This window comes from Oncorhynchus mykiss, chromosome 16 (genome assembly GCF_057628025.1).
Source record: "Oncorhynchus mykiss isolate SJ-2025 chromosome 16, ASM5762802v1, whole genome shotgun sequence".
NCBI classification, from domain to species: domain Eukaryota; kingdom Metazoa; phylum Chordata; class Actinopteri; order Salmoniformes; family Salmonidae; genus Oncorhynchus; species Oncorhynchus mykiss.
Window position 1 is genome coordinate 6,235,001 of NC_143037.1, and position 15,593 is coordinate 6,250,593.

General features: G+C 49.7%; 1 protein-coding gene across 1 annotated transcript in view; it reads right to left on the reverse strand.

Annotated features, from left to right (window-relative positions):
* Positions 1-15,593, reverse strand: part of micu1 (mitochondrial calcium uptake 1) — a 108,357-nt gene that overhangs the window by 21,154 nt on the left and 71,610 nt on the right. The window contains exons 7-10 of the mRNA XM_036946048.2: positions 15,378-15,460; positions 10,203-10,320; positions 8,152-8,234; positions 3,891-4,028 (exon numbers count right to left, since the gene is read on the reverse strand). Of these exons, the coding sequence (XP_036801943.2) occupies positions 3,891-4,028; positions 8,152-8,234; positions 10,203-10,320; positions 15,378-15,460 (422 nt within the window). The remainder of the gene's footprint in view (positions 1-3,890; positions 4,029-8,151; positions 8,235-10,202; positions 10,321-15,377; positions 15,461-15,593) is intronic.

Genomic DNA, 15,593 nt, shown 5'->3' on the forward strand with positions numbered 1-15,593 from the left:
GATGTTTAAGGCCACTGTGATGTTTAAGGCCACTGTGATGTTTAAGGCCACTGAGATGTTTAAGGCCACTGAGGTTGTCATCTGACCACGTGTGTTGCTGACCGTGCGTCTTCATGGTCGGGGTATTTTTTTATTTTTTTTATTAAAACCTAAAAACAAGCCGCTAGCATGTTACAACTATGAAACATCTGTTGGAACAAAACGATAAGACTAAACAGTTGAATTTGTGGTTTTGTTCTTACATATTGCCTACAGTAACAAACTAATGAAAATGCTATTTTGCTATTTTAAAATGAGACAAAAAACATCGTATTGTAATGTTACTACTTAACACCTTCAGATGATTATTTTAGCAATGGCATATGAGAAATGCATTAATTAATGTTAATTAATGTTAATTAATGAATTAATGTTAGAAAGTTGCCATCAGAATGATGGTCCCTACAGGCCTAGAAGTTTCCGTGTTAAAAGGAATTCTGCTTCAAATGATTTTATTGCTGTGAAACTCAGTTAAACATTATCATGACAGGAGACTGATTACACACACACACACAGCTCTGATCACGCTCCTGTAGTTAGGAGGCTTCTATTCAACGGGGTGACACAGAGAAGAGGGTAGCATGACAGGGGAAGCAAGCTTTACACCCACGCACAAACACACTGCTGAATGAGCTGACAGCAGAGAGAGGAGCAGCTGGCTGTATCAACTCAATAATTCTCCTAGAGAGAGGAAGGAAAAGAGAGCGAGAGCGAGAGCGAGAGAGAGAAAGAGCGAGAAAGAGACAGAATCAAGCATATATAGAGAGAGGAGAGAAGAGGCCATAGAGGGATAGAGAGAGTTCCATGTGAGAGCAGGTTTAGCCCTAACAGGTTAGGAGAACCTCTACCCGAGTGGGGTTGAGACCGGGAGACACAGAGACAGCTGTCCCCTTGTCCAGATATCGCCTTGGCATCAATGAACACACAAGTAGCAATTCAGAACAGACAGAGACAGAAGTAGGTTCTCTGTACGCAGTTGACCTGACACACAAAGGTGGGGAGAGAGACAGAGACACAGAGATTGAAACTCTGCATTCAGAATTCTGCAAAACCATCCTCTGTGTACAGCGTAAAACACCAAATAATACACGCAGAGCAGAATTACGCCGATACCCTCTAATGATCAACGTCCAGAAAAGAGCCGTTAAATTCTACAACCACCTAAAGGGAAGAGATTCACAAACCTTCCATAACAAAGCCATCACCTACAGAGAGATGAACCTGGAGAAGAGTCCCCTAAGCAAGCTGGTCCTGGGGCTCTGTTCACAAACACAAACACACCCTACAGAGCCCCTGGACATCAACTAAATTAGACCCAACCAAATCATGAGAAAACAAAAAGATAATTACTTCACATTGGAAAGAATTTACAAAAAAACAGAGCAAACTAGAATGCTATTTGGCCCAGGTGTGGAGACGGCAGGTATCCTAGTGGTTAGAGTGTAGGGGCGGCAGGTAGCCTAGTGGTTAGAGTGTAGGGACGGCAGGTAGCCTAGTGGGTAGAGTGTAGGGACGACAGGAAGCCTAGTGGTTAGAGTGTAGGGACGGCAGGTAGCCTAGTGGTTAGAGTGTAGGGACGGCAGGTAGCCTAGTGGTTAGAGTGTAGGGACGGCAGGTAGCCTAGTGGTTAGAGTGTAGGGACGGCAGGTAGCCTAGTGGTTAGAGTGTAGGGACGGCAGGTAGCCTAGTGGTTAGAGTGTAGGGACGGCAGGTAGCCTAGTGGTTAGAGTGTAGGGACGGCAGGTAGCCTAGTGGTTAGAGTGTAGGGACGGCAGGTAGCCTAGTGGATAGAGTGTAGGGACGGCAGGTAGCCTAGTGGTTAGAGTGTAGGGACGGCAGGTAGCCTAGTGGTTAGAGTGTAGGGACGGCAGGTAGCCTAGTGGTTAGAGTGTAGGGACGGCAGGAAGCCTAGTGGTTAGAGTGTAGGGACGGCAGGTAGCCTAGTGGTTAGAGTGTAGGGACGGCAGGTAGCCTAGTGGTTAGAGTGTAGGGACGGCAGGTAGCCTAGTGGTTAGAGTGTAGGGGCGGCAGGTAGCCTAGTGGTTAGAGTGTAGGGACGGCAGGTAGCCTAGTGGTTAGAGTGTAGGGACGGCAGGTAGCCTATTGGTTAGAGTGTAGGGACGGCAGGTAGCCTAGTGGTTAGAGTGTAGGGACGGCAGGTAGCCTAGTGGTTAGAGTGTAGGGACGGCAGGTAGCCTAGTGGTTAGAGTGTAGGGACGGCAGGTAGCCTAGTGGTTAGAGTGTAGGGACGGCAGGTAGCCTAGTGGTTAGAGTGTAGGGACGGCAGGTAGCCTAGTGGTTAGAGTGTAGGGACGGCAGGTAGCCTAGTGGTTAGAGTGTAGGGGAGGCAGGTATACTAGTGGTTAGAGTGTAGGGACGGCAGGTAGCCTAGTGGTTAGAGTGTAGGGACGGCAGGTAGCCTAGTGGTTAGAGTGTAGGGACGGCAGGAAGCCTAGTGGTTAGAGTGTAGGGACGGCAGGTAGCCTAGTGGTTAGAGTGTAGGGACGGCAGGTAGCCTAGTGGTTAGAGTGTAGGGACGGCAGGTAGCCTAGTGGTTAGAGTGTAGGGACGGCAGGTAGCCTAGTGGTTAGAGTGTAGGGGCGGCAGGTAGCCTAGTGGTTAGAGTGTAGGGACGGCAGGTAGCCTAGTGGTTAGAGTGTAGGGACGGCAACAAGCCTAGTGGTTAGAGTGTAGGGACGGCAGGTAGCCTAGTGGTTAGAGTGTAGGGACGGCAGGTAGCCTAGTGGTTAGAGTGTAGGGGTGGCAGGTAGCCTAGTGGTTAGAGTGTAGGGACGGCAGGTAGCCTAGTGGTTAGAGTGTAGGGGCGGCAGGTAGCCTAGTGGTTAGAGTGTAGGGACGGCAGGTAGCCTAGTGGTTAGAGTGTAGGGACGGCAGGTAGCCTAGTGGTTAGAGTGTAGGGACGGCAGGTAGCCTAGTGGTTAGAGTGTAGGGACGGCAGGTAGCCTAGTGGTTAGAGTGTAGGGACGGCAGGTTGCCTAGTGGTCAGAGCGTTGGACTAGTAACCGAAAAGTTGCTAGATCGAATCTCCGAGCTGACAAGGTAAAAATCTGTCGTTCTGCCCCTGAACAAGGCAGTTAACCCACTGTTCCCCGGTAGGCCGTCATTGTAAATAAGAATTTGTTCTTAACTGACTTGCCTAGTTAAATAAATTAAATACACAATGGCAGAATACCTGACCACTGTCACTGACCCAAACTTAAGGAAAGCTTTGACTATGTTCAGACTCAGTGAGCATAGCCTTGCTATTGAGAAAGGCCGCCATAGCCTGTCTTCTCTTGAGAGCCAGGTCTGCCTATGTGCTCACTGCCCACAAAAGGTGGAAACTGAGCTGCACTTCCTAACCTCCTGCCCAATGTATGACCCTCAGATTACACAGATCCACAAATAATTAGAAAACAAATCCAATTTTGATAAACTCCCATATCTACTGGGTGAAATACCCCAGTGTGCATCACAGCAGCAAGATGTGTGACCTGTTACCACGAGAAAAGGGCAACCAGTGAAGAACAAACACCATTGTAAATACAACCCGTATTTATGTTGATTTATTTTTCCTTTTGTACTATAGTCACATTGTAACAACACTGTATGGAACTTCTGTGAGTGTAATGTTTACTGTCAATCTTCATGGTTTAGTTAACTTGTTTTTTTAAATCTATTTCACATATGTTTTGGCAACGAGACAGACAGATGACAGACAGAGAGCGAGAGAGAGAGAGATGACAGACAGAGAGAGCGAGAGCGATGACAGACAGAGCGAGAGAGAGAGAGTGAGAGAGAGAACTGTGCCCCTTCACTGTGATGTATTACGTGTCAGTCTGTCTCAATACCTGAGCATCTTTGAACATCTTCTTGAGTCCCTTCTGCATCTGTTTGAGTTTACGTGACTGGACTCCGCTGTAGGACAGCAGCATGCCTCCAAACTGTCTCTCTGTTATGCACCCATCCACTGGGTCGTTACGCATAAACTGGAGAGGAGAGAGGGGAGAGGGGGAGAGAGTGAGAGGGGGGGAGAGAGAGGAGAGAGGGGGGGGAGAGAGACGAGAGAGGGGAGGGAGAGAGAGGAGAGAGGGGAGGGAGAGAGAGGAGAGAGGGGGGGGAGAGAGAGGAGAGAGGGGGGGAGAGAGAGGAGAGAGGGGGGGAGAGAGAGGAGAGAGGGGGGGAGAGAGAGGAGAGAGGGGGGGGGAGAGAGGAGAGAGGGGGGGAAAGAGAGAGGGGGGGAGAGGGGAGAGAGAGCGAGAGGGGGTGGGGGAGAGAGAGAGAGAGGGGGGTGAGGGGGAGAGAGAGAGGGGGAGGGGGGAGAGAGAGAGAGGGGGTGGGGGAGAGAGAGAAGAGAGAAAGAGGGGGAGGGGGGGGGGGAGAGAGAGAGGGGGTGGGGGAGAGAGAGAAGAGAGAAAGAGAGACAGAGAGGTTACTATTATTATCCATTATAATTATATTATCTCCATAGAGGAACTCTGGAGCTCTGTCAGAGTGACCTTCGGGTTCTTGGTTACCTCCTTGACCAAAGCCCTTCTCCCCCGATTGCTCAGTTTCTCTCCCGATTGCTCAACACACTTAAGCCTCAGTCCCCTCATCCAGCTGGTCCTGGGGCTGAGTTCACTAACCTGTTCTACTAACACACTGAAGCCTCATTCCCCTCATCCAGCTGGTCCTGGGGCTGAGTTCACAAACCTGTTCTCCTAACACACTGAAGCCTCATTCCCCTCATCCAGCTGGTCCTGGGGCTGAGTTCACTAACCTGTTCTACTAACACACTGAAGCCTCAGTCCCCTCATCCAGCTGGTCCTGAGTTCACTAACCTGTTCTACTAACACACTGAAGCCTCATTCCCCTCATCCAGCTGGTCCTGGTCCTGAGTTCACTAACCTGTTCTACTAACACACTGAAGCCTCATTCCCCTCATCCAGCTGGTCCTGAGTTTACTAACCTGTTCTACTAACACACTGACGCCTCAGTCCCCTCATCCAGCTGGTCCTGAGTTTACTAACCTGTTCTACTAACACACTGAAGCCTCATTCCCCTCATCCAGCTGGTCCTGAGTTGACTAACCTGTTCTACTAACACACTGAAGCCTCAGTCCCCTCATCCAGCTGGTCCTGGGGCTGAGTTCACTAACCTGTTCTACTAACACACTGAAGCCTCAGTCCCCTCATCCAGCTGGTCCTGAGTTCACTAACCTGTTCTACTAACACACTGAAGTCTCAGTCCCCTCATCCAGCTGGTCCTGGGGCTGAGTTCACTAACCTGTTCTACTAACACACTGAAGCCTCATTCCCCTCATCCAGCTGGTCCTGGGGCTGAGTTCACTAACCTGTTCTACTAACACACTGAAGCACAATCAGAATAAACCAAATTACAACACAGTCTAAACAAAACTACATTGCTTATTGGGAAACACAAACACAAAGCAAAATGCAGGGCCCTAAATCGACATTACACTGGATAACTATCTGACCATGGTTACTGATAAAAACCTTGACAAAGTACAGGCTCAGTGAGCACAGCCTTGCCATTGAGAAGGTTTCCTGACAAAATGTCAAAAATATAAAACAATTAGAGAGAGTGTCATTTCCCCAAATGTAAAACCCTTATTCAAAGTTTCAAAGATCTCTCCGATGAGAGTAGGCTACCCATCCTGTTGGGGGGGGGGGACGCAGAGAGCTCTGGGTTGGCAGCGCACTACATTGCTGCCTGCCATAAGATGAGGGACAGTGTCTGACAGACCAATCAACCTGCACATGTACTCTACTGTATGCTTATTGTTAAATGTATGGTTATTTTGACCCTTGGTTATTGTTGTTACTGTTGTCCTGTTGACAATATTGATTCTTATTATTTTCATATTGTAAATATCCAACGTGAGCTTTGGTAATATGGACATTGGTACGTCATGCCAATAAAACAAATTGAATTGAAGGAAAGAAAAGAGAGAACAGGAGGACGAGAGAACAGGAGGACGAGAGAACAGGAGGACGAGAGAACAGGAGGACGAGAGAACGAGAGAACAGGAGGACGGGAGAACAGGAGGACGAGAGAACAGGAGGACGAGAGAACAGGAGGACGAGAGAACAGGAGGACGAGAGAACAGGAGGACGAGAGAACAGGAGGACGAGAGAACAGGAGGACGAGAGAACAGGAGGACGAGAGAACAGGAGGACGAGAGAACAGGAGGACGAGAGAACAGGAGGACGAGAGAACGAGACAACAGGAGGACGGGAGAACAGGAGGACGAGAGAACAGGAGGACGAGAGAACAGGAGGACGAGAGAACAGGAGGACGAGAGAACAGGAGGACGAGAGAACAGGAGGACGGGAGAACAGGAGGACGAGAGAACGAGAGAACAGGAGGACGAGAGAACAGGAGGACGAGAGAACAGGAGGACGAGAGAACGAGAGAACAGGAGGACGGGAGAACAGGAGGACGAGAGAACAGGAGGACGAGAGAACAGGAGGACGAGAGAACAGGAGGACGAGAGAACAGGAGGACGAGAGAACAGGAGGACGAGAGAACAGGAGGACGAGAGAACAGGAGGACGAGAGAACAGGAGGACGAGAGAACAGGAGGACGAGAGAACAGGAGGACGAGAGAACAGGAGGACGAGAGAACGAGAGAACAGGAGGACGAGAGAACAGGAGGACGAGAGAACGAGAGAACAGGAGGACGAGAGAACAGGAGGACGAGAGAACAGGAGGACGAGAGAACGAGAGAACAGGAGGACGAGAGAACAGGAGGACGAGAGAACAGGAGGACGAGAGAACAGGAGGACGAGAGAACAGGAGGACGAGAGAACAGGAGGACGAGAGAACGAGAGAACAGGAGGACGAGAGAACAGGAGGACGAGAGAACAGGAGGACGAGAGAACAGGAGGACGAGAGAACAGGAGGACGAGAGAACAGGAGGACGAGAGAACAGGAGGACGAGAGAACAGGAGGACGAGAGAACAGGAGGACGAGAGAACAGGAGGACGGGAGAACAGGAGGACGAGAGAACAGGAGGACGAGAGAACAGGAGGACGAGAGAACAGGAGGACGAGAGAACAGGAGGACGAGAGAACAGGAGGACGAGAGAACAGGAGGACGAGAGAACAGGAGGACGGGAGAACAGGAGGACGAGAGAACAGGAGGACGAGAGAACAGGAGGACGAGAGAACAGGAGGACGAGAGAACAGGAGGACGAGAGAACAGGAGGACGAGAGAACAGGAGGACGAGAGAACAGGAGGACGAGAGAACAGGAGGACGAGAGAACAGGAGGACGAGAGAACAGGAGGACGGGAGAACAGGAGGACGGGAGAACAGGAGGACGAGAGAACAGGAGGACGAGAGAACAGGAGGACGAGAGAACAGGAGGATGAGAGAACAGGAGGACGAGAGAAAAGTAACAAGAGAGAGAGGGTTTCTAAAGTGGATGAATTAACCTAGGAAGAGCTTCTGGCTCAGCGATTACCACCTCTTAGAAAGAGAACGAGAGAGAGGAGGAGGAGGAGGAGGAGGAGGAGAACTAAACAAAGAAGAAGAAGAATCCACGTTAGAACACTGCCGTGTCACAATGATCATATCTCCACCAATCGAACGTCGAGAGACTAACATACGAGGAGGACAACTCCGCCTGCGTTCCCATCAGAGCACCAGACCACAACATCATTACAGGGACTGTGGTTTAAACAGGAAGTAATTAACCGTGATTACAGTGATAAACGAAATTGTCCTGCACTGATGTGATCCCTTTATACAGAGTGCAGTGTACTGGCAGTTTGACAAAAAGAACACTGTTTTTGTGTCGCAGCTTTTCAGCAGCGCTGTGGAGGCAGAGAGTAGGTATGTGGGGGTATAGACGAGATAGGGGGACAGTCACTGTGACAATGAAGGAACAAAGGCTCAGACAGCCTCCTCAAGCACTGACACCTCATCAATTCACCCCCCCCCCCCTACACACACACTTCCCTCCCTACCTTCCCCGTCTCTCCATACTTCCCTGTCCCTCCCTCCCACCCCGTCTCAGTCCTACCCCCTGTCTGTTTATCCTCTCTTACCGCTCTGCCTTCAATCTCTCCTCCTTCCTAGCTTCCTGTTTCTGCCCCGCCCCCTCACCTCTAGTTTAAGGACATCGTGTTGCAGTTTCCTCTGGAACTCCAGGAAATGGCCGATGGTCAGTTTGCCCTTCAGGTCGGCACCTGAACAGAGAAGAAAAGGAAGCCCTTTTCACTCCAGGTGTTTCATCCATCTCATCTTTCAGTTTATTACCTCGGTTTTTGATTTATTTAAGGCTATTATTTAATATTTTCCTTACATTTGTTTCTGTGACGAGCTGACTGATTTATTAACTGACTGACTGGCTGGTTGAGTGACTGGTTGAGTGACTGACTGACTGGCTGGTTGAGTGACTAACTGATTGACTGACTGACTAGTTGTTTGAGTGACTGGTTGAGTGACTGACTGACTGATTGATTGATTAACTGACTGACTGGTTGGTTGGTTGACTGACTCGCTGACTGATTGACTGACTGGTTGACTGACTGACTGGTTGACTGACTGACTGGACTGACAGGACTGACTGGACTGACAGGACTGACAGGACTGACTGGTTGATTGGTTGGTTGACTGACTGACTGACTGACTGGTTGATAAATTGGTTGGTTGATTGACTGGTTGGTTGACTGACTGACTGACTGGTTGATAAATTGGTTGGTTGGTTGGTTGGCTGACTGACTGACTGATTGATTTACTGGTTGATTGATTGGTTGACTGACTGACTGACTGACTGGTTGATAAATTGGTTGGTTGATTGACTGACTGGTTGATAAATTGGTTGGTTGGTTGGCTGACTGACTGACTGACTGATTGATTTACTGGTTGATTGACTGACTGACTGATTGATTTACTGGTTGATTGATTGGTTGGTTGGTTGGCTGACTGACTGACTGATTGATTTACTGGTTGATTGATTGGTTGGTTGGTTGGCTGACTGACTGACTGATTGATTTACTGGTTGATTGATTGGTTGGTTGGTTGGCTGACTGACTGACTGACTGATTGATTTACTGGTTGATTGATTGGTTGGTTGGTTGGTTGGCTGACTGACTGACTGACTGACTGACTGACTGACTGACTGACTGATTGATTTACTGGTTGATTGATTGGTTGGTTGGTTGGCTGACTGACTGACTGACTGACTGATTGATTTACTGGTTGATTGATTGGTTGGTTGGTTGGCTGACTGACTGACTGACTGACTGATTGATTTACTGGTTGATTGATTGGTTGGTTGGTTGGCTGACTGACTGACTGACTGATTTACTGGTTGATTGATTGGTTGGTTGGTTGGCTGACTGACTGACTGATTGATTTACTGGTTGATTGATTGGTTGGTTGGTTGGCTGACTGACTGACTGACTGACTGATTTACTGGTTGATTGATTGGTTGGTTGGTTGGCTGACTGACTGACTGACTGACTGACTGACTGATTGATTTACTGGTTGATTGATTGGTTGGTTGGTTGGCTGACTGACTGACTGATTGATTTACTGGTTGATTGATTGGTTGGTTGGTTGGCTGACTGACTGACTGACTGACTGACTGATTGATTTACTGGTTGGTTGATTGATTGGTTGGTTGGTTGGTTGGCTGACTGACTGACTGACTGACTGATTGATTTACTGGTTGATTGATTGGTTGATTGACTGGTTGGTTGACTGACTGGTTGATAAATTGGTTGATTGGTTGGTTGACTGACTGGTTGATAAATTGGTTGGTTGATTGACTGGTTGGTTGACTGACTGACTGACTGACTGGTTGATAAATTGGTTGGTTGGCTGACTGACTGACTGATTTACTGGTTGATTGATTGGTTGACTAACTGACTGACTGACTGACTGATTGATTTACTGGTTGATTGATTGGTTGACTAACTGACTGACTGGTTGATAAATTGGTTGGTTGGTTGGCTGACTGACTGACTGACTGACTGACTGATTTACTGGTTGATTGATTGGTTGACTAACTGACTGACTGACTGACTGATTGATTTACTGGTTGATTGATTGGTTGACTAACTGACTGACTGGTTGATAAATTGGTTGGTTGGTTGACTGACTGACTGACTGACTGATTTACTGGTTGATTGATTGGTTGACTAACTGACCGAAGAAGTATGTGGTAAGAGCGGAGCTGCAGCCGCCAGTCTTCAGGGTGTTACCCGTAGTGGAGCGGTCCCGATGACGCATCCCCATACTGGTCTGAGACCTGATGATACTCTGGACCTGAGGAGAGAGAGAGATGTTTACTGTATAGGTTTTATTGTTGATTATCTACTTTACTTGCTTTGGAAACTCTGGACCTGAGGAGAGAAGAGAGAGAGAGGGTTAGAGGGAGGAGAGAGAGAGAGAGGGTTGGAGGGAGGCGAGGAGAGAGAGAGAGAGGGTTGGAGGGAGGCGAGGAGAGAGAGAGAGGGTTGGAGGGAGGCGAGGAGAGAGAGAGAGGGTTAGAGGGAGGCGAGGAGAGAGAGAGGGTTGGAGGGAGGCGAGGAGAGAGAGAGAGGGTTGGAGGGAGGCAAGGAGAGAGAGAGAGAGGGTTGGAGGGAGGAGACGAGAGAGAGAGAGGGTTGGAGGGAGGAGAGGAGAGAGAGAGGGTTGGAGGGAGGAGAGGAGAGAGAGAGGGTTGGAGGGAGGAGAGGAGAGAGAGAGAGGGTTGGAGGGAGGAGAGGAGAGAGAGGGTTGGAGGGAGGAGAGGAGAGAGAGAGAGGGTTGGAGGGAGGAGAGGAGAGTTGGAGGGAGGAGAGGAGAGAGAGAGGGTTGGAGGGAGGAGAGGAGAGAGAGAGGGTTGGAGGGAGGAGAGGAGAGAGAGAGGGTTGGAGGGAGGGAGGAGAGGAGAGAGGGTTGGAGGGAGGGAGGAGAGGAGAGAGAGGGTTGGAGGGAGGAGAGGAGAGAGAGAGGGTTGGAGGGAGGAGAGGAGAGAGAGAGGGTTGGAGGGAGGAGAGGAGAGGAGAGGAGAGAGAGGAGAGGAGAGGAGAGGAGAGAGAGAGGGTTGGAGGAGAGGAGAGAGAGAGGGTTGGAGGAGAGGAGAGAGAGAGGGTTGGAGGAGAGGAGAGAGAGAGAGAGGGTTGGAGGGAGGGAGGAGAGGAGAGAGAGAGAGAGGGTTGGAGGGAGGAGAGGAGAGAGAGGGTTGGAGGGAGGAGAGGAGAGAGAGAGGGTTGGAGGGAGGAGAGGAGAGAGAGAGGGTTGGAGGGAGGAGAGGAGAGAGAGAGGGTTGGAGGGAGGAGAGGAGAGAGAGAGAGGGTTGGAGGGAGGAGAGGAGAGAGAGAGAGGGTTGGAGGGAGGAGAGGAGAGAGAGAGGGTTGGAGGGAGGCAAGGAGAGAGAGAGGGTTGGAGGGAGGCAAGGAGAGAGAGAGAGGGTTGGAGGGAGGAGAGGAGAGAGAGAGATGGTTGGAGGGAGGAGAGGAGAGAGAGAGATGGTTGGAGGGAGGAGAGGAGAGAGAGAGATGGTTGGAGGGAGGAGAGGAGAGAGAGAGATGGTTGGAGGGAGGAGAGGAGAGAGGGTTGGAGAGAGGAGAGGGTTGGAGGGAGGCAAGGAGAGAGAGAGGGTTGAAGGGAGGAGAGGAGAGAGAGATAGGGTTGGAGAGAGGAGAGGGTTGGAGGGAGGCAAGGAGAGAGAGAGGGTTGGAGGGAGGAGAGGAGAGAGAGAGGGTTGGAGGGAGGCAAGGAGAGAGAGAGAGGGTTGGAGGGAGGAGAGGAGAGAGAGAGAGGGTTGGAGGGAGGAGAGGAGAGAGAGAGATGGTTGGAGGGAGGAGAGGAGAGAGAGAGAGGGTTGGAGAGAGGAGAGGGTTGGAGGGAGGCAAGGAGAGAGAGAGGGTTGAAGGGAGGAGAGGAGAGAGAGAGAGGGTTGGAGAGAGGAGAGGGTTGGAGGGAGGCAAGGAGAGAGAGAGGGTTGGAGGGAGGCGAGGAGAGAGAGGGTTGGAGGGAGGAGAGGAGAGAGAGGGTTGGAGGGAGGCAAGGAGAGAGAGAGGGTTGGAGGGAGGCGAGGAGAGAGAGAGGGTTGGAGGGAGGAGAGGAGAGAGGGTTAAACTGAGAGGAGAGGGAGGGAGGGAGGAGAGAGAGGGGGGAGGAGAGAGCGGGAGGGAGGGAGGAGAGAGATGTGGGGCATTATTACAACAGTGTTGTCAGCAGTGGAACGGTCCCGATGACACATGCCCCTACTGGTCTGAGACCTGAGGGAAAAGAAACGGTCTTGATATGGACCAATTAAAACCATTACAAACTTAATCATTTAATCTGTGAATGCCACTGGCTGATCCTTTGATCCAATCAAAACGTAATTAAGCCAAATAATAGATTGTATTATACTGAAATCAATCCCACATGAACCAAACATACTCTATCAACATCATTTAGCTTCACAGAGAGAGCACAGTGTGTCGTGCAAGAGGATTCCATTATGGGCCTAAACCAATTATTCTTTCACAGTTTGACATACAAAAGAATGAACTCTACGCAGGGAAAATAAATACATCTGCTCTTTCTGAGAGAGTACTGTGAAAGTGGCCAGAGGTGGAAAAAATTTAATCAGAGGGAGACACTGTATACAGTGTTACACCTCTCTGTTGTCCTGAATGACACCCTAATCCATGTATAGTGCACTACGTTAGACCAGAGCCCTAATCCCTGTATAGTGCACTACTTTAGACCAGGGCCCTATTCCCTATATAGTGCACTACTTTAGACCACACCCAATGGGGAGTAGTGCACTTTAAAGGGACAGGGTGTGATTTGTTATGCAGCCACTGTGTGTCGTGTGTATGCATCTATACTTTCTCTTCTTCTGATTTATATATATATATATATATATATATATAACAGCCCCTACCAGATGGTATGGATACTGATACAGCCTGCAGTCTCAAACCATTTGTCTATGTCCCCTGGAGAAGAGAAGCAATATGACAGGATATTGAACACAATTACAGGGGTCTCAGTCAGTCAGCCAGGTGTGTGTGTGTGTGCGTTTCACAGCTTGGATGACTAGATCATTCTGATTGGTCGAAAGGGTACTAACTGTTTTCTAATAAACTCATGGCACAGGACTCCACGGCCCCTCGTCGTTTATCCTTAACAAAACGTAGCATCGACCCTAATGGCCGTAGCATCGACCCTAATGGCCGTAGCATCGACCCTAATGGCCGTAGCATCGACCCTAATGGCCGTAGCATCGACCCTAATGGCCGTAGCATCGACCCTAACGGCCGTAGCATCGACCCTAACGGCCGTAGCATCGACCCTAACGGCCGTAGCATCGACCCTAACGGCCGTAGCATCGACCCTAACGGCCGTAGCATCGACCCTAACGGCCGTAGCATCGACCCTAACGGCCGTAGCATCGACCCCAATGGCCGTAGCATCGACCCTAACGGCCGTAGCATCGACCCTAACGGCCGTAGCATCGACCCTAACGGCCGTAGCATCGACCCTAACGGCCGTAGCATCGACCCTAATGGCCGTAGCATCGACCCTAATGGCCGTAGCATCGACCCTAATGGCCGTAGTATCGACTAATGGCCGTAGCATCGACCCTAACGGCCGTAGCATCGACCCTAACGGCCGTAGTATCGACCCTAACGGCCGTAGTATCGACCCTAATGGCCGTAGTATCGACCCTAATATCGACCCTAATGGCCGTAGCATCGACCCTAATGGCCGTAGTATCGACCCTAATGGCCGTAGTATCGACCCTAATGGCCATAGTATTGACCGTAATGGCCATAGTATTGACCGTAATGGCCATAGTATTGACCGTAATGGCCATAGTATTGACCGTAACGGCCATATTATTGACCGTAATGGCCATAGTATTGACCGTAATGGCCGTAGTATTGACCGTAATGGGCGTAGTATTGACCGTAATGGGCGTAGTATTGACCGCAATGGCCGTAGTATTGACCGTAATGGCCATATTATTGACCGCAATGGCCATAGTATTGACCGTAATGGCCATAGTATTGACCGTAATGGCCATAGTATTGACTAATGGCCATAGTATTGATCGTAATGGCCATAGTATTGACTGTAATGGCCATAGTATTGACTGTAATGGCCATAGTATTGACTGTAATGGCCATAGTATTGACTGTAATGGCCATAGTATTGACTGTAATGGCCATAGTATTGACTGTAATGGCCATAGTATTGACCGTAATGACTGCCTGGTTCACCACTACTTTGCAGACAGAGTTCAGTGTGTCAAATCGGAAGGCATGTTGTCTGGTCCTCTGGCAGTCTCTATGGGGGTGCCACAGGGTTCAATTCTCGGGCCGACTCTTTTCTCTGTATATATCAATGATGTTGCTCTTGCTGCGGGTGATTCCCTGATCCACCTCTACGCAGACGACACCATTCTGTATACTTCCGGCCCTTCCTTGGACACTGAGCTATCTAACCTCCAAACGAGCTTCAACGCCATACAACACTCCTTCCGTGGCCTCCAACTGCTCTTAAAACGCTAGTAAAACCAAATGCATGCTTTTCAACCGTTCGCTGCCTGGACCCGCACGCCCGACTAGCATCACCACCCTGGATGGTTCCGAGCTAGAATATGTGGACATCTATAAGTACCTAGGTGTCTGACTAGACTGTAAACTCTCCTTCCAGACTCATATCAAACATCTCCAATCTAAAATCAAATCTAGAGTCGGCATTCTATTCCGCAACAAAGCCTCCTTCACTCACGCCGCCAAACTTACCCTCGTAAAACTGACTATCCTACCGATCCTCGACTTCGGCGATGTCATCTACAAAATAGCTTCCAATACTCTACTCAGCAAACTGGATGCAGTTTATCACATTGCCATCCGTTTTGTTACTAAAGCACCTTATACCACCCACCACTGCGACCTGTATGCTCTAGTCGGCTGGCCCTCGCTACATATTCGTCGCCAGACCCACTGGCTCCAGGTCATCTACAAGTCCATGCTAGGTAAAGCTCCGCCTTATCTCAGTTCACTGGTCACGATGGCAACACCCACTAGTAGCACGCGCATCTCACTGATCATCCCTAAAGCCAACACCTCATTTGGCCGCCTTTCATTCCAGTTCTCTGCTGCCTGTGACTGGAACGAACTGCAAAAATCGCTGAAGTTGGAGACTTTTATCTCCCTCACCAACTTCAAACATCTGCTATCTGAGCAGCTAACCGATCGCTGCAGCTGTACATAGTCCATCGGTAAATAGCCCGTAGTATTGACCGTAATGGCCGTAGTATTGACCGTAATGCCAAAAGACAACTGCTTATGAGGGCTGTAATGATGGTATTGCTATAGTTGTGTGTTGACCTGTTCAAACTCCTCCAGGTCCACCTCTCCATCTCCGTTCAGGTCGAACATCTTGAAGGCGATCTCAAAGTTCCTCTGGGGCGCTGAGAGAGAAACACACAAGGGAGAAACGCTACATTACTAGTCTCATGATCAGACCTGGGTTCAAATATTACATCAACTCTCCTTCAAATACTTTGATCCTTTGCTCTGGGTTTGCCAGGAGTGGCAGATTAG